This window comes from Salvelinus fontinalis, chromosome 22 (assembly GCF_029448725.1).
Source record: "Salvelinus fontinalis isolate EN_2023a chromosome 22, ASM2944872v1, whole genome shotgun sequence".
NCBI lineage: Eukaryota > Metazoa > Chordata > Actinopteri > Salmoniformes > Salmonidae > Salvelinus > Salvelinus fontinalis.
In genome coordinates, this window is record NC_074686.1 from 28,067,281 (window position 1) to 28,086,528 (window position 19,248).

At 43.0% G+C, this 19,248-nt stretch overlaps 1 protein-coding gene across 6 annotated transcripts in view; it reads right to left on the minus strand.

Annotated features, from left to right (window-relative positions):
• Positions 1–19,248, minus strand: part of LOC129820127 (protein PALS2-like) — a 57,592-nt gene that overhangs the window by 22,022 nt on the left and 16,322 nt on the right. Inside the window, exons 2-3 of one of the 6 annotated variants that reach the window (XM_055877037.1) lie at positions 9,360–9,428; positions 8,331–8,367 (exon numbers count right to left, since the gene is read on the minus strand). The exons of 1 other annotated variant lie outside the window; for it this stretch is intronic. In XM_055877037.1, the coding sequence (XP_055733012.1) occupies positions 8,331–8,340 (10 nt within the window). In that variant the 5' untranslated portion in view covers positions 8,341–8,367; positions 9,360–9,428. Of the gene's footprint in view, positions 1–4,185; positions 4,968–8,330; positions 8,368–9,359; positions 9,429–19,248 lie in introns of those variants that run through there. 4 more of the 6 variants (XM_055877038.1, XM_055877040.1, XM_055877035.1 and 1 more) reach the window with 4 other exon arrangements.

The window sequence follows — 19,248 nt, forward strand, 5'->3', positions numbered from 1 at the left end:
TTTGCAGAATTCTACATGCAGTCTCACTTTGGTGCTTGCCCCAGTTTGTGAATTATTGGTTGGTGAGCGGACGCCAGACCTCACAACCATAAAGGGCAATGGGTTCTAGAACTGATTCAAGTATTTTTAGCCAGATCCTAATTGGTATGTCAAATTTTATGTTCCTTTTGATGGCATAGAATGCCCTTCTTGCCTTGTCTCTCAGATCGTTCACAGCTTTGTGGAAGTTACCTGTGGTGCTAATGTTTAGACCAAGGTATGTATACTTTTTTGTGTGCTCTAGGGCAACGGTGTCTAGATGGAATTTCTATTTGTGGTCCTGACAACTGGACCTTTTTTGGAACACCATTATTTTTTGTGTTACTGAGATTTACTGTCAGGGACCAGGTCTGACAGAATCTGTGCAGAAGATCTAGGTGCTGCTGTAGGCCCTCCTTGGTTGGTGACAGAAGCACCAGATCATCAGCAAACAATAGACATTTGACTTCAGATTCTAGTAGAGTGAGGCCAGGTACTGCAGACCATATCTAACTCTCTCTCTACCTCTACCTCATAGTCTACCTCATAGTCTACCTCATAGTCTACCTCATAGTCTACCTCATAGTGTAACTCATAGTCTACCTCATAGTCTAACTCACAGTGTAACTCATAGTCTAACTCATAGTGTAACTCATAGTCTAACTCATAGTCTAACTCATAGTCTAAATCATAGTGTAAATCATACTACCTCATAGTCTACCAACAAAACACACAGTTCCAAACCAGACCATCAATTACACCCACCCACACCCACACGCACACCCACAAAAACAACCATTAAACCATCCCCTTGATTACAGTTAACCCCGCCACACACAGAGACATAATCCCCCTGTCAAGCTCTCCTATAGACACAAACACACACAAATTATACTGTCCATGATTCCAATACAAAGACCACACACGTAAGCACGCACACGCGCAGTCGCACAGACAGACAGACGGTCAGGCAGACAGACAGGCAGACGTACAGCATGCAGATCCTGGGCCACCAAAAGCTATCACATGTAGCTACCCACATTCCCCACATAAAAGTGTGACTCCACACACACTTGCAAGTTCGCCCTAAAGGAACACATAACTGTTGGGATGTGAGTCTGTGTGTCTCTGATGATATGTGTGTGTGTGTGTGTGTGTGTGTGTGTGTGTGTGTGTGTGTGTGTGTGTGTGTGTGTGTGTGTGTGTGTGTGTGTGTGTGTGTGTGTGTGTGTGTGTGTGTGTGAGTGTGTGTGTTGGGGTGTGAGTGTGTGTGTTTGTGTGTGTTGGGGTGTGTGTGTGTTTGTGTTTGTTGGGGTGTGTGTGTGTGTGTGTTGGGGTGTGTGTGTGTGTGTGTGTTTGTGTGTGTTGGGGTGTGTGTTTGTGTGTGTTTGGGTGTGTGTGTGTGTGTGTGTGTTTGTGTGTGTTGGGGTGTGTGTGTGTGTTTGTGTGCGTTGGGGTGTGTGTGTGTGTTTGTGTTTGTGTGTGTTGGGGTGTGTGTGTGTGTGTTTGTGTGTGTTGGGGTGTGAGTGTGTGTTTGTGTGTGTTGGGGTGTGTGTGTTTTTGTGTGTGTTGGGGTGTGTGTGTGTGTGTGTGTGTGTGTGTGTGTGTGTGTGTGTGTGTGTGTGTGTGTGTGTGTGTGTGTGTGTGTGTGTGTGTGTGTGTGTGTGTGTGTGTGTGTGTGTTGAGGTGTGTGTCTCCAAGGCAGCGTGACTGAACAAGAAGAACCTACGTTTCTCTGTCATATGTCACAAAGACATTTAGACAGAGGTTTGTGTGCTTTGGATCTACTTAGTGTAAATACAGTTGAAGTCGGATGTTTACATACACTTAAGTTGGAGTCATTAAAACTCGTTTTTCAACCACTCCACAAATTACTTGTTAACAAACTACAGGTATTGGCAAGTCGGTTAGGACATCTACTTTGTGCATGACACAAGTAATCTTTCCTACAATTGTTTACACCATGGGACCACGCAGCCGTCATACCGCTCAGGAAGGAGAGGCGTTCTGTCTCCTAGTGATGAATGTACTTTGGTGCAAAAAGTGCAAATCAATCGCAGAACAACAGCAAAGGACCTTGTGAAGATTCTGGAGGAAACAGGTACAAAAGTATCGATATCCACAGTAAAATGAGTCCAATATCGACATAACTTGAAAGGCCACTCAGCAAGGAAGAAGCCACTGCTCCAAAACCGCATAAAAAAGCCAGACTACGGTTTGCAACTGCACATGGGGACAAAGATCGTACTTTTTTGGAGAAATGTCCTCTGGTTTGATGAAACAAAAATATAACTGTTTGGCCATAATGACCATCGTTATGTTTGGAGGAAAAAGGGGGATGCTTGCAAGCCAAAGAACACCATCCCAATCGTGAAGCACGGGGGTGGCAGCATCATGTTGTGGGGGTGCTTTGCTGCAGGAGGGACTGGTGCACTTAACAAAATAGATGGCATCATGAGAAAATTATCATGAGAAAATTGGAAAATTATGTGGATATATTGAAACAACATCTCAAGACATCAGTCAGGAAGTTAAAGCTTGGTCGTAAATGGGTTTTCCAAATAGACAATGACCCCAAGCATACTTCCAAAGTTGTGGCAAAATGGCTTAAGGACAACAAAGTCAAGGTATTGGAGTGGCCATCACAAAGCCCTGACCTCAATCCTATAGAAAATCTGTGGGCTGAACTGAAAAAGCGTGTGCGAGCAAGGAGGCCTACAAACCTGACTCAGTTACACCAGCTCTGTCAGGAGGAATGGGCCAAAATTCACCCAATTTATTGTGGGAAGCTTGTGGAAGGCTACCCAAAATGTTTGACCCAAGATGAACAATTTAAAGGCAATGCTACCAAATGCTAATTGAGTGTATGTAAACTTCTGACCCACTGGGAATGTGATGAAAGAAATAAAAGCTGAAATAAATCATTCTCTCTACTATTATACTGACATTTCACATTCTTAAAATAAAATGGTGATGCTAACTGACCTAAGACTGGGAATTTTTACTTGGATTAAATATCAGGAATTGTGAAAAACTGAGTTTAAATGTATTTGGCTAAGGTGTATGTAAACTTCTGACTTCAACTGTAAGCAGTACTGAATATGAAAGAGATAACTGTGGCAGATTTCTGTTAACCTAATCTCTGGGTTGACCTTCGCCCTCTGGGTCAAGCCAATATGTTTTTGTACCCCAGAGGAGTTTGTTCACAGAGTTCACTGAACCTCAGTGTGTGTGTGTGTGTGTGTGTGTGTATGTGTGTGTGTGTGTGTGTGTGTGTGTGTGTGTGTGTGTGTGTGTGTGTGTGTGTGTGTGTGTGTGTGTGTGTGTGTGTGTGTGTGTGTGTGTGCACATGTATATGTGCATCAGATCAAAGGATACATTCCACTATGGTACTCTGACGTGGGTGGGGGGGATGGCATAAATACTTCATAATCCCTGAATATGACTTGCATAAGAATACATACAATTACTACGGTACCACTCCAATACTGTTCCACTTGCAAATGCATCTTCAATGTACTTACACTACACAGTATTATAAAAGGTAGCATAGTTAGTCTTTCTCTAGCATAGAGGGTAGAAGAAGGGTTTTTTATCTCCTATTTTACTTTGTAATTCATTAATATTCTGAAGCAGCAAAGTATTTTATTTCTCTCTCTTCTTGCCGCTTCCTCTCTCTCCTCCATTTCTCTCTCTCTCCCTCTCTCGCCGTATGTCCCGTAAACCATGTGGTACAGTACAATGACTCACTTCTCTTTTCCGAAATGCTTCCTCTGTCCAGGAATTTAAAAAAGTCAACAAACACTCACAATCTGGCAACCCGTTGCCTCACCTACGTACACAACAAATACCTGACAGTCTCTGACCTGTGGATAGTGACACTAACTAGCAATCCCTTCCTTCACTCACAAACTGTTATGAAATACCTATCCAAAACAGCCTTTGCACTTTGGAACAGGCAAGTCTCTCTTTGCTAATGACTGGACAGTGGACACTACGTACCCCACAAATAGTTCTGAAATATCGGTCAAAAAGTATCTTTTCCCTGGAAGGTAATGAATAGCTGGCAAGGCATATCTAGCTGGAAACAATAGCTCTCTCTGTTGTACTAATATTGGGCAACAAATATTTTCCATAGTATCACTATCTGGCAACTGAGAGTCTCACCTCCGGATGTGTTGGCCCCCTCTGTGGGCTCAGCAGCCGCCCCCTCCCTGGACCCAACCACCCCCTCTCCTGTCCCGCCTGCCTCTCCCGTCCCGCCTGCATCCGGAGGGGGCTCCACCTCTACCTCCAACCCGTTGGGACAGGCGTCCTCCACAGCCAGGACCATGACCGCTCCTCGACCACAGCAATGCTTACCTAACCGAAAGATTACCACCACCACCGCTGAGGGACAGTTGGTCTAAAGCTAGCTGCTCTGCCCTTCAACTTCCAACTACTACACAATGAGCAACAGTCTCTAAACACAGAGAGAAGGAAGAGAGAGAAGGGTACAGAGGAGATAGAGGACAGAGAAAGAGAGATAGAAAGACAAAGAAAAACAATAGAAGGGGGATTAAACTAAAAGCAATTTTACAGAAAAAGGAGATGAGAGAGAGACAGGAGATGATAGAGAGATGAAAGATAGGAGATGATATGAGATGATAGATAGCAGATGATAGAGAGATAGGAGATGAGAGAGATAGGAGATGATAGAGAGATAGGAGATGATAGAGAGCTATGAGATGATAGATAGGAGATCATAGAGAGATAGGAGATGATAGGGAGATAGGAGATGATAGGGAGATAGGAGATGATAGAGATAGGAGATGATAGAGAAATAGATGTAGGAGGAAATAAACAGGAGAAAGAAACCAAGTCAAAAGGAGACAGACACACTAACGACAGAGATAAAGAACGAGATAGCTGGCTCACACAGCTGTGGACACAGATTCAGTCGCTCTCAATCCCCTCCCTCAACACTCCCTTTAATACCTCGCCCCCACCACACACACAAACTCCTAGCCCCACCTCACACCTAATCCCACAATCCTCTCCTGCTGTTGAGGGTTTGTTTCAGTCCGGCCCATATCCACCTCTCTTCAACCAGTACCCACCTTCACAGTCACACACACACTGTTCTTATAGGGCTGGGCAGTACACCGTATTTTATTATACACCGTTATTGATGCACGAACCGGTTTGGGTTTTTACATTACCTGGTTTTCAATGTTTGGTTTGTTAAATATGATACGACACTCTGACGACTGTAATGTTAGATCTTATAGTTTACTCCGTTTGCTACTGATATCAGTCCTGTTGTATGTGAAAAGTGCAAATCAATCCCAGAACAACAGCAAAGGCCCTTGTGAAGATGCTGGAGGAAACAGGTACAAAAGTATCGATATACACAGTAAAACAAGTCCTATATTGACATAACCTAAATGGCCACTCAGCAAGGAAGAAGCCACTGCTCCAAAACCGCATAAAAAAGCCAGACTACGGTTTGCAACTGCACATGGGGACAAAGATCGTACTTTTTGGAGAAATGTCCTCTGGTTTGATGAAACAAAAATAGAACTGTTTGGCCATAATGACCATCGTTATGTTTGAAGGAAAAAGGGGGATGCTTGCAAGCCAAAGAACAACATTTCAACCGTGAAGCACGGGGGGTGGCAGCATCATGTTGTGGGGGTGCTTTGCTGCCGGAGGGACTGGTGCACTTCACAAAATCATGAGGTAGGAAAATGATGTGGATATATTGAAGCAACATCTCAAGACGTCAGTCAGGAAGTTAAAGCTTGGTCACAAATGGGTCTTCCAAATGGACAATGACCCCATGCATACTTCCAAAGTTGTGGCAAAATGGCTTAAGGACAACAAAGTCAAGGTATTGGAGTGGCCATCACAAAGCCCTGACCTCAATCCTATAGAAAATGTGTGGGCAGAACTGAAAAAGCATGTGCGAGCAAGGAGGCCTACAAACCTGACTCAGTTACACCAACTCTGTCGAGGAACAGGCAAAAATTCACCCAATTTATTGTGGGAAGCGTATGGAAGGCTACCCGAAACGTTTAACCCAAGTTGAACAATTTAAAGGCAATAGTACCAAATACTAATTGAGTGTATGTAAATTAGAGGTCGACCGATTATGATTTTTCAACGCCGATACCGGTTAATCTGCCGATTTTTATATATATATCTGTAATTGTCACGTCTGATCTTAGTTCCTTTTTTATGTCTTTATTTTAGTTGGTCAGGGCGTGAGTTGGGGTGGGCATTCTATGTTGTTTTTCTATGTTTTATTCTGTTGTTATATTTCTATGTGTTTGGCCTAGTATGGTTCTCAATCAGAGGCAGGTGTCAGTCGTTGTCTCTGATTGGGAGCCATATTTAGGTAGCCTGTTTTCTATTGTGTTTTGTGGGTGGTTGTTTCCTGTTTCAGTGTTTGCACCATACGGGACTGTTTCGGTTGTTTGTTCGTGTTTTGTTATTTTTGTTCTGTGTTCATTTTGATTTATTTAAAATCTATTATAGACACTTACCACGCTGCACATTGGTCCGATCCTTGCTACTCCTCCTCAGACGAAGAGGAAATCCGTTACAGTAATAATGACAATTACAACAATACTGACTGAACACTTTATTTTAACTTAATATAGTATATCAATAAAATCAATTTAGTCTCAAATAAATAATGAAGCATGTTCAATTTGGTTTAAATAATGCAAAAACAAGGTGTTGGAGAAGAAAGTAAAAGTGCAATATTTGCCATGTAAAAAAGCTAACGTTTAAGTTCCTTGCTCAGAACATGAGAACATATGAAAGCTGGTGGTTCCTTTTAACATGAGTCTTCAATATTCCCAGGTAAGAAATTTTAGGTTGTAGTTATTATAGGAATATTTCTCTCTATACCATTTGTATTTCATATAACCTTTGACTATTGGATGTTCTAATAGGCACTATAGTATTGCCAGCCTAATCTCGGGAGTTGATAGGCTTGAAGTCATAAACAGTGCAATGCTTGAAGCACAGTGAAGAGCTGCTGGCAAAACGCACGAAAGTGCTGTTTGAATGAATGCTTACGAGCCTGCTGCTGCCTACCATCGCTCAGTCAGACTGCTCTATCAAATATCAAATCATAGACTTAATTATAACATAATAACACACAGAAATACGAGCCTTGGGTCATTAATATGGTCAAATCCAGAAACTATAATTTCGACAACAAAACGTTTATTCTTTCAGTGAAATACGGAACTGTTCCGTATTTTATCTAACAGGTGGCATGCCTAAGTCTAAATATTGCTGTTACATTGCACAACCTTCAGTGTTATGTCATAATTATGTACAATTCCGTCAAATTAATTACAGTCTTTGTTAGGAAGAAATGGTCTTCACACAGTTCGCAACGAGCCAGGCGGCCCAAACTGCTGCATATACCCTGACTCTGCTTGCACAGAACGCAAGAGAAGTGACACAATTTCCCTAGTTAAAAGAAATTCATGCTAGCAGGCAATATTAACTAAATTTGCAGGTTTAAAAATATATATTTGTGTATTGATTTTAAGAAAAGCGTTGATGTTTATGGTTAGGTACGTTGGAGCAACGACAGTGCTTTTTTCGTGAATGCGCTTGTTAAATCATCACCCGTTTGGCGAAGTAGGCTGTGATTCGATGATAAATTAACAGGCACCGCATCGGTTATATGCAACGCAGGACAAGCTAGTTAAACTAGTAATATCATCAACCATGTGTAGTTAACTAGTGATTATGTTAAGATTGATTGTTTTTTATAAGATAAGTTTAATGCTAGCTAGCAACTTACCTTGGCTCCTTGCTGCACTCGCATAACAGGTAGTCAGCCTGCCACGCAGTCTCCTCGTGGAGTGCAATGTAATCGGCCATAATCGGTGTCCAAAAATGCCGATTACCGACTGTTAAGAAAACTTGAAATCGGCCCTAATTAATCGGCCATGCCATGGTGTATGACTTAACTATACCCTTTCCACCCCACATTTCTTTTAAATTAACAAATCAAAGCACATAGACTGTAAAGATAGCGCCCTGAAGAAGATCAGGTGAGCAAAGCATCATGGGATGAATAATAGTGTCATGAAAAGCAGTTGATCAGAAAAAGGGGGGCATTAAACTGAAGGCTCCAGGGTTTGGATGTTTATGTGTTTATGACAGGTTAAACGATATGGAACAGTGATGAGGTAACATTAGCCAGTGTTCTCACAATAGCATTACACCAATGTTAAAACAGCATTATATTAGCGTTATACAGGTGTTTAATGGCTGCAGATACAGGGGATGTCTTCCACTACCTGTGATCATGGTTGTGACTGGGTTGTCAGGGTGAAACTGTAAAGACAAGGCTACAGTCAGATAGTGGTAATAGGCAGGGGCAACACAAGGCTACAGTCAGATAGTGGTAGTAGCCTGGGGCAACACAAGGCTACAGTCAGATAGTGGTAGTAGCCAGGGGCAACAAAAGGCTACAGTCAGATAGTGGTAGTAGCCTGGGGCAACACAAGGCTACAGTCAGATAGTGGTAGTAGCCAGGGGCAACACAAGGCTACAGTCAGATAGTGGTAGTAGCCTGGGGCAACACAAGGCTACAGTCAGATAGTGGTAATAGGCAGGGGCAACACAAGGCTACAGTCAGATAGTGGTAGTAGCCTGGGGCAACACAAGGCTACAGTCAGATAGTGGTAGTAGCCAGGGGCAACACAAGGCTACAGTCAGATAGTGGTAGTAGCCAGGGGCAACACAAGGCTACAGTCAGATAGTGGTAGTAGCCTGGGGCAACACAAGGCTACAGTCAGATAGTGGTAGTAGCCAGGGGAAACACAAGGCTACAGTCAGATAGTGGTAGTAGCCTGGGGCAACACAAGGCTACAGTCAGATAGTGGTAGTAGCCTGGGGCAACACAAGGCTACAGTCTGATAGTGGTAGTAGCCTGGGGAAACACCACTCTGCTTTGATAACATCAGTCTAGACCAGGGAAAGAGAAGACCTTCATGGACAAGCCTTAAGATCGGCTTAACACTCCTGGCACATTCAGTACATTACACCCACACAAATGCTTGTTGATATACAAACAGACATACTTCTCTCTCACTCTGTTTCAAACACTCTCTCTCTCTCTCACACACGCTTATAAACATGGAAATTGCATTAAAATAAACATACATTTAAAACACACCCACACAAACCATATAGCCTAAACAGAGACACACAATCCCAAATACTTGCAGTACAACTACACATAACCCTTAGACAACAGATAATAAACTCTCAGGACCTATAACGACACCTTTAGGGATAAACAAGAGGACATGTGGTGATCTTACCTGTGTCTGACTGTTAACCCCAATCCTTCCTGCTCTTCTACAATCTACTCATCCGTCAACCCTAGATACCTAGGAGAGAGAGAGAGATAAGGGGAGAGAGAGGGGGAGAGAAAGAGGGTAGGGGAAAGAGAGAGAGAGAGACAGAGAGGGGGGGGAGGAAAGAGGGAGAGAGTGAGGGGATTGAAAGAGAGAGAGGGGGAGAGAGAGAGAGAGGGAGAGAGAAATAGAGAGAGAGAGAGAGAGAGAGAGAGAGAGAGAGAGAGAGAGAGAGAGAGAGAGAGAGAGAGAGAGAAGGAGAACACTCATCAGACAATGATTATGACCAGGAGTTTACACAATCTGTATCTCACACTCGCTCTTACGGGTCATCTTGTTCTTGTCCCGAGAAGGACAGACTATGACAGGGATCCCAGGCACTGATGGGGGTCATTGTTCCTCCAGCACAACCCTGATGGGGGTCATTGTTCCTCCAGCACAACCCTGATGGGGGTCATTGTTCCTCCAGCACAACCCTGATGGGGGTCATTGTTCCTCCAGCACAACACTGATGGGGGTCATTGTTCCTCCAGCACAACACTGATGGGGGCCATTGTTCCTCCAGCACAACACTGATGGGGACCATTGTTCCTCCAGCACAACGCTGATGGGGGCCATTGTTCCTCCAGCACAACGCTGATGGGGGCCATTGTTCCTCCAGCACAACACTGATGGGGGCCATTGTTCCTCCAGCACAACACTGATGGGGGCCATTGTTCCTCCAGCACAACACTGATGGGGACCATTGTTCCTCCAGCACAACACTGATGGGGGTCATTGTTCCTCCAGCACAACACTGATGGGGGTCATTGTTCCTCCAGCACAACACTGATGGAGGCCATTGTTCCTCCAGCACAACACTGATGGAGGCCATTGTTCCTCCAGCACAACACTGATGGGGGCCATTGTTCCTCCAGCACAACACTGATGGGGACCATTGTTCCTCCAGCACAACACTGATGGGGGCCATTGTTCCTCCAGCACAACACTGATGGGGGCCATTGTTCCTCCAGCACAAAGCTGATGGGGGCCATTGTGTCCACATACACTCAGGATGTCGCTTAAATCATCATCCTGTGCCATATAGTTCCAGACAGCATAAATGTCATTCAATCCAAGTGTCATTGTCCACTATTATGTGAGAACAACAGGGAAGGTTAGGTAATGCATTTAGCCTAACCTTGAGTATTTTCTCTCTCCATTTCTCTTCTTCCATTCCTGTTCTCGTTCATCCTCCCTTCCCTCCTCCCTCCATCCCAGGACTGAGTGGTAAACAGTAGCTTTTTTAATAAACACTACAGGTCACTCAGCAGCATTAAGCTCTGAATAACTCTAATGAAATGAGATGGGTTAGCAGAAATGTTTTGATTACAACTAGCAGAAATAACCGCCCACTGCTTTGGTTTTAGCCATGGCAACAGGTCTTGCTCCTTAATCTGAGATTAGGTTAATTTTTTAAGGTTTTCCAAAAATCATGGTTGGAGGATTCCCGGATTTCCTGCTTTGTTCATTTTGATTCCAGCAATATGATCACACATGTACGGCCACCATAGAATTACGGTAAATATAATCTTAGTCTGTGTCCCAAATGGTACCCTATTCTCTATATACAATACTACTTTGTACAAAAAGTAGAACACTATAGGAAAAAAGTAGTGCACTATATAGAGAATAGGGTGCAATTTGGGGCACATACTTTTAAGGTGCATTTGTAAATTGCCTCCACTGTGTCAGAGTGCACTCTGGGTCGTTTGTAAATTCAGAGCGTTGTCAGATCGCCTGTTCATAAATTTGAAGTGTTTCGCTCTCGGAGCGTTCTGACCTCACACTGGCTGAGGAGTAGGGTTGATCCGAGGGTTCTGACCTCACACTGGACTCTCTGGCTGAGGAGTAGGATTGATCCGAGGGTTCTGATCTCACACTGGACTCTCTGGCTGAGGAGTAGGGATGATCCGAGGGTTCTGATCTCACACTGGACTCTCTGGCTGAGGAGTAGGGTTGATCCGAGGGTTCTGACCTCACACTGGACTCTCTGGCTGAGGAGTAGGGTTGATCCGAGGGTTCTGATCTCACACTGGACTCTCTGGCCGAGGAGTAGGGTTGATCCGAGGGTTCTGATCTCACACTGGACTCTCTGGCTGAGGAGTAGGGATGATCCGAGGGTTCTGATCTCACACTGGACTCTCTGGCTGAGGAGTAGGGATGATCCGAGGGTTCTGACCTCACACTGGACTCTCTGGCTGAGGAGTAGGGTTGATCCGAGGGTTCTGACCTCACACTGGACTCTCTGGCTGAGGAGTAGGGTTGATCCGAGGGTTCTGATCTCACACTGGACTCTCTGGCTGAGGAGTAGGGTTGATCCGAGGGTTCTGACCTCACACTGGACTCTCTGGCCGAGGAGTAGGATTGATCCGAGGGTTCTGATCTCACACTGGACTCTCTGGCTGAGGAGTAGGGATGATCCGAGGGTTCTGACCTCACACTGGACTCTCTGGCTGAGGAGTAGGGTTGATCCGAGGGTTCTGATCTCACACTGGACTCTCTGGCCGAGGAGTAGGATTGATCCGAGGGTTCTGACCTCACACTGGACTCTCTGGCTGAGGAGTAGGGTTGATCCGAGGGTTCTGACCTCACACTGGACTCTCTGGCTGAGGAGTAGGATTGATCCGAGGGTTCTGACCTCACACTGGACTCTCTGGCTGAGGAGTAGGGATGATCCGAGGGTTCTGACCTCACACTGGACTCTCTGGCTGAGGAGTAGGGTTGATCCGAGGGTTCTGACCTCACACTGGACTCTCTGGCTGAGGAGTAGGGATGATCCCTTTTTCCTCCAAACATAACGATGGTCATTATGGCCAAACAGCTCTATTTTTGTTTCATCTGACCAGAGGACATTTCTCCAAAAAGTACGATCTTTGTCCCCATGTGCAGTTGTAAACCGTAGTCTGGCTTTTTTATGGCGGTTTTGGAGCAGTGGCTTCTTCCTTGCTGAGTGGCCTTTTAGGTTATGTCGATTTAGGACTCGTTTTACTGTGTATATAGATACTTTTGTACCCGTTTCCTCCAGCATCTTCACAAGGTCTTTTGCTGTTGTTCTGGGATTGATTTGCACTTTTCGCACCAAAGTACTTTCATCTCTAGGAGACAGAGCGCGTCTCCTTCCTGAGCGGTATGATGGTCCCATGGTGTTTATACTTGCGTACTATTGTTTGTACAGATGAACATGGTACCTTCAGGCGTTTGGAAATTGCTCCCAAGGATGAAGCAGACTTGTGGAGGTCTACTATTATTTTCTGATGTCTTGGCTGATTTCTTTTGATTTCCCTTGATGTCAAGCAAAGAGGCACTGAGTTTGAAGGTAGGCCTTGAAATACATCCACAGGTACACCTTCAATTGACTCAATTTATGTCAATTAGCCTATCAGAAGATTCTAAAGCCATGACATAATTTTCTGGTATTTTCCAAGCTGTTTAAAGGCACAGTCAACTTAGTGTATGTAAACTTCTGAACCACTGGAATTGTGATACAGTGAATTATAAGTGAAATAATCTGTCTGTAAACAATTGATGGGAAAAATACTTGTGTCATGCACAAAGTAGATGTCCTAACCGTTTTGCCAAAACTATAGTTTGTTAACAAGAAATTTGTGGAATGGTTAAAAAACGAGTTTTAATGACTCCAACCTAAGTGTTAGTAAACTTCCGAGTTCAACTGTACATAGTCAACGGTAGGCTTCGAGAGGACTCCTATGGTAGGTACACCTATAGCTCATCTCTTCTACTGTACTGTAGACTACTTTATCACTAACCTCAACCCAGAGTCTCTTAGAGCGTTCAGTCAGTCCACTGACACCCCTATCAGATCACAGCAAAATCACACTCTACTGGTCACGCCCTGGCCATAGAGAGGCTTTTCTTTCTTTATTTTCTTTATTTATTCTTTACTTTATTCTTTCTTTATTTCTATGTTTTCTATTTCTTTGTGTTTGGCCGGGTGTGGTTCTCAATCAGAGGCAGCGTACTTAGGTAGCCCTTTTTCCCACCTGTCGTTGTGGGAAGTTGACTTTTGTTTAGGGCACATAGCCTCTAGCTTCACGTTTTTTGTTGTTGTAGTGTTTGTTGTTTTGTTCGGCATCTTTTTTCCAAATAAAGATAAAATGTACGCTCACCACGCTGCACCTTGGTCCTCTTCTTTTAACTTCTTTGTGATAGGGGGCAGCATTTTCACTTTTGGATGAATTGCGTGCCCATAGTGAACTGCCTTCTACTCTGTCCCAGATGATAATATATGCATATTATTATTACTATTGGATATAAAACACTCTGACATTTCTAAAACTGTTTGAATGATGTCTGTGAGTATAACAGAACTCATATGGCAGGCTAAAACCTGAGAAAAAATCCAAACAGGAAGTGAGAATTCTGAGGCTGGTCGATGTTCAACTCATGGCTTATTCAATTCCCTGTAAGATATGGATCTGTTTGCACTTCCTACGCCTTCCACTAAATGTCAACAGTCTGTAGACCGTGGAATGAAGCCTCTACTGTGATGTTGAGCCGGATGGGAGGTGTTTCAGTCATTGGTCTGGCAGAATGCCAGTTCCTGGTCACGCGCGTTCCAAACGATATCGTCTTGCTTTCCATAACTTCTAGAGATAACAAAGGAATTCTCCGGTTGGAACGTTATTGGATAGTTATGATAACAACATCCTGAAGATTGATTCTCTACTTAGTTTGACCAGTTTATTTGACCTGTTATATAACTTTTTGAAGTTTTCGTCTGAGTTCGCCTGCATCTGCGCGAGCGTTTGGACATGTGCACTAAACATGCTAGCAAAAGTAGCTACTTAGACATAAGTAATGGACATTATCGAACAAAACAACGATTTATTGATGAAGATCATCAAAGGTAAGGGAATATTTATGATGTCATTTCGTATTTCTGTTGACTCCAACATGGCGGAGAAATGTTGTTATATCTGAGCGCCGTCTCAGATTATTGCATGGTGTGCTTTTTACGTAAAGTTTTTTTTACATCTGACACAGCGGTTGCATTAAGAACAAGTGTATCTTTAATTCTATGTAAAACATGTATCTTTCATCAAAGTTTATGATAAGTATTTCTGTTATTTGACGTGGCTCTCTGCAATTTCTCCGGATATTTTGGAGGCATTTCTGAACATGGCGCCAATGTAAACCGAGATTTGTGGATATAAATATGCACATTATCGAACAAAACATAAATGTATTGTGTAACATGATGTCCTATGAGTGTCATCTGATGAAGATCATCAAGGTTTAGTGATTAATTCTATCTCTATTTCTGCTTTTTGTGACTACTATCTTTGGCTGGGAAAATGGCTGTGTTTTTCTGTGGCTATGTACTGAGCTAACATAATCGTTTGGTGTGCTTTTGCCATAAATCCTTTTTGAAATCAGACATGTTGGCTGTATTCACAACATGTGTAGCTTTAATTTGGTGTCTTTCATGTGTGATTTCATGAAAGATTGATTTGTATTGTAATATATTTGAATTTGGCGCGCTACATTTTTTCTGGCTTTTGGCCAAGTGGGACGCTACCGTCCCACATATCCCAGAGAAGTTAACGGCCGTGACACTACTTGAACTTAGTAATGCTCTGTCATGAGGCATCAAAGCCAAAGGAACTGAATAACATTCAGAAATGCAGTAGATGGAAGGAAAGTAGTGTGAAAATCTCCAAAATCAATTAGGTAACAAGAAATTCAATCCCTTCTAGACAATTTCCTGTACAAAATGTTTCACTGTAATAGTGGCGGTGTAGACTTGGCAGTAGAAAACCTAAACAGTATATTTGACCTCTCAGTTCCCTATCAAATCTAAACACTTCAAGCATACAACCTAAGAAAATTAACAACAATGACAAATGGTTTGATGAAAAATTCAAAAACCTAAGAAAGAAATTGAGAAACCTATCCAAACAAAACATAGAGACCCAGAAAACATGAGCCTACGCCTTCAATATGGTGAATCATTAAAACAATACAGAAATACACTACGGAAAAAGAAGGAACAGCACGTCAGAAATCAGGTCAATGTAATTGAAGAATACATAGAATCTAACCACTTCTTGGAAAATTGGAACACACTAAACAAACAACCATACAGAGAGTTATCTATCCAAAACAGAGATATGTGGATAAACCACTTCTCCAATCTTATTGGCCCTATAACAAAGAACAAACAGCAAAAACATATACATGATAAAATACAAATGTTAGAATCAACTATTAAATACAAACCCTCCAACCCAAAATGGCCTGTTGTGTTGATAGTATCCTCAATGAAATGATCAAATATACAGACCACACATTCCAATTGGCTATACTTAAATTCTTCATCATCCTCAGCTCTGGCATCTTCCCCAATATTTGGAACCAGACTGATCACCCAAATCCACAAAAGTGGAGACAAATTTGACCCTAATAACTACCGTGGGATATGTGTCAACAGCAACCTTGGGAAAATCCTCTGCATTATCATTAACAGCAGACTCGTACATTTTCTCAGCGAAAACAGTGTACTGAGCAAATGTCAAATATGCTTTTTTCCAAATTACTGTACGAAAGAACACCTATTCACCCTGTACAACCTAATTGACAAACAAACAAACCAAAAGAAAGGCAATGTCTTCTCATGCTTTGTTGATTTCAAAAAAGCTTTCTACTAAATTTGGCATGAGGGCCTCCTATACAACTTGATGAAAGTGGTGTTGGTGGAAAAACATACAACATTATAAAATCCATGTACACAAACAACAAGTGTGCAGTTAAAAATGGCAAAAAAGACACACATCTCTTTCCACAAGGCTGGGGGGTGAGACATGGATGCAGGTTAAGCCCCACCCTCTTCAACATATATATCAATGAATTGGCGAGGGCACTAGAACAGTCTGCAGCACCTGGCCTCACCCTATAAAAATCTGAAGTCAAATGTCTACTGTTTGCTGATGATCTGATGTTTCTGTCACCAACCAAGGAGTGCCTACAGCAGCACCTAGATCTTCTGCACAGATTCTGTCAGACCTGGACCCTGACAGTAAATCTCAGTAAGACCAAAATAATGGTTCCAGAAAAGGTCCAGTTGCCAGGACCACAAATACAAATTCCATCTGGACACCGTTGCCCTAGAACACACAAGAAACTATGCATACCTCGGCCTAAACATCAGCGCCACAGGTAACTTCCACAAAGCTGTGAACCAGCTGAGAGGCAAGAAGGGCCTTCTATTCCATCAAAAGGAACATAAAATTCGACAGGATTTTTAGGATCTGGTAAAAAAAAACTTGAATCAGTTATAGAACCCATTGGCCTTTATGGTTGTGAGGTCTGGGGTCCGTTCACCAACCAAGAATTCACAAAATGGGACAAACACCAAATTAAGACTCTGCATGTAGAATTCTGCAAAAAATATCCCCAGTGTACAACGTAAAACACCAAATAATGCACGCAGAGCAGAATTAGGCCGATACCCGCTAATTATCAAAATCCAGAAAAGATATGTTAAATTCTACAACCACCTAAAAGGAAGCGATTCCCAAACCTTCCATAACAAAGCCATCACCTACACAGAGATTAACCTGGAGAAGAGTCCCCTAAGAAAGCTGGTCCTGGGGCTCTGTTCACAAACACAAACAGACCCCACAGAGCCCTAGGACAGCAACACAATTAGACCCAACTAAATCATGAGAAAACAAAAAGATAATTACTTGACACAATGGAAAGAATTTACAAAAAAACAGAGCAAACTAGAATGCTATTTGGCCCTAAACAGAGAGTACACAGTGGCAGAATACCTGACCACTGTGACTGACCTAAACTTAAGGAAATATTTGACTATGTACAGACACATTGAGCATAGCCTTGCTATTGAGAAAGGCCGCCGTAGGCAGACATGGCTCTCAAGACAGGCTATGTGCACACTGCCCACAAAATGAGGTGGAAACTGAGCTGCACTTCTGAACCTCCTGCCAAATGTATGACCATATCAGAGACACATATTTCCCTCAGATTACACAGACCCAAAAATCATTTGAAAACAAATCCAATTTTGATAAACTCCCATATCTACTGGGTGAAATTCCACAGTGTGCCATCACAGCAGCAAGATGTGTGACCTGTTGCCACAAGAAAAGGGCAACCAGTGAAGAACAAACACCATTGTAAATACAACCCATATTTTTGTCTGTTTCTTTTCCATTTTGTACCTTTCAAAAAAAATAAAAAATATTTGCACATCATTACAACACTGTATATAGACATAATATGACATTTGAAATGTCTTTATTCTTTTGGAACTTATGTGAGTGAAATGTATACTGTTAATTGTTTATTTCACTTTTGTTTATTTTCTATTCCACTTGCTTTGGCAATGTAAACATATCCTTTCCATGCCAATAAAGCTCCTTAAATTGAATTCAAATGTAATTGAGAGAGAGAGAGCGAGAGCCAGACAGAGAGACAGACAGAGAGACAGAGAGAGATAGAGATGGGGGGGGGGGCTTACTGGCCGGTTTCATTAAGCAATGCAGATCACAATCAGGCACTGGCATGCTGATTGGGAGTGAAATATATCCCCTGGAAGAATGTTAATGGCAGCAAAGCCACTTTGGAAATTCTTCCTCATCAAATCATCTGCACCACTGGGCTCCTCCAGGGTCTGTTTTTCTACAGCCGAGGTAAAGGAGAGGAATAGGGAAAGGGAGAGGAAACAGGGAGAGAGAGGACACAAAGAAGTGGAGAAAAGAGAGAGGAAGGGAATGTGAGAGAAAGGACACAAATAAATGGAGAGGAGAAAGAGGAAACATAAATAAGTGGACAGGAGAGAGAAGGCGAGAGAAGGAGAGAGAGGAAACAAAGAAGTGGACAGGAGAGAAAATGAGAGAGAGGAAACGTAAAGAAGTGGACAGGAGAGAGAAGGAGGAGAGAGAGGAAACTTAAAGAAGTGGACAGGAGAGAGAAGGAGGAGAGAGAGGACACTTAAAGAAGTGGACAGGAGAGAGAAGGAGAGGAAACTTAAAGAAGTGGACAGGAGAAAGAAGGAGAGAGAGGACACAAATAAGTGGACACGAGAGAGAAGGAGAGAGAGGAAACTTAAAGAAGTGGACAGGAGAGAGAAGGAGGAGAGAGAGGAAACTTAAAGAAGTGGACAGGAGAGAGAAGGAGAGAGAGGAAACTTAAAGAAGTGGACAGGAGAGAGGAGGAGGAGAGGAAACTTAAAGAAGTGGACAGGAGAGAGAAGGAGAGGAAACTTAAAGAAGTGGACAGGAGAGAGAAGGAGGAGAGAGAGGAAACTTAAAGAAGTGGACAGGAGAGAGGAGGAGGAGAGGGGACACTTGAAGAAGTGGAGAGGCCCTTGAAATGGAGAGGAGAGAGAAGAAGAGGAGATGACACAAAGAAGTGGAAGGGAAAGAGAGAGAATGAGAAGAGGAAGAGTAGACAAAGAAGTGGAGAGGTGAGAGAGATGGCAAATGTTCTTTGTCTTAAAAGAGGAGAGGAGATGAAAGGGCACAGAGTAAGATCTTAGAGGAGGAGATGAGATGAGGAGACGACACTAAGGTCTTAAGAGAGGAGAGGAGTGAACTAGTTAAGAGGATAGGAGAGGAGAGGAGTGAACTAGTTAAGAGGATAGGAGAGGAGTGAACTAGTTAAGAGGATAGGAGAGGAAAGGAGTGTACTAGTTGAGAGGATAGAAGAGCAGAGGAAAGGAGTGAACTGGTTGAGAGGATAGGAGAGGAAAGGAGTGGACTAGTTGAGAGGATAGGAAAGGAGAGGAAAGGAGTGAACAAGTTGAGAGGATAGGAGAGGAGAGGAA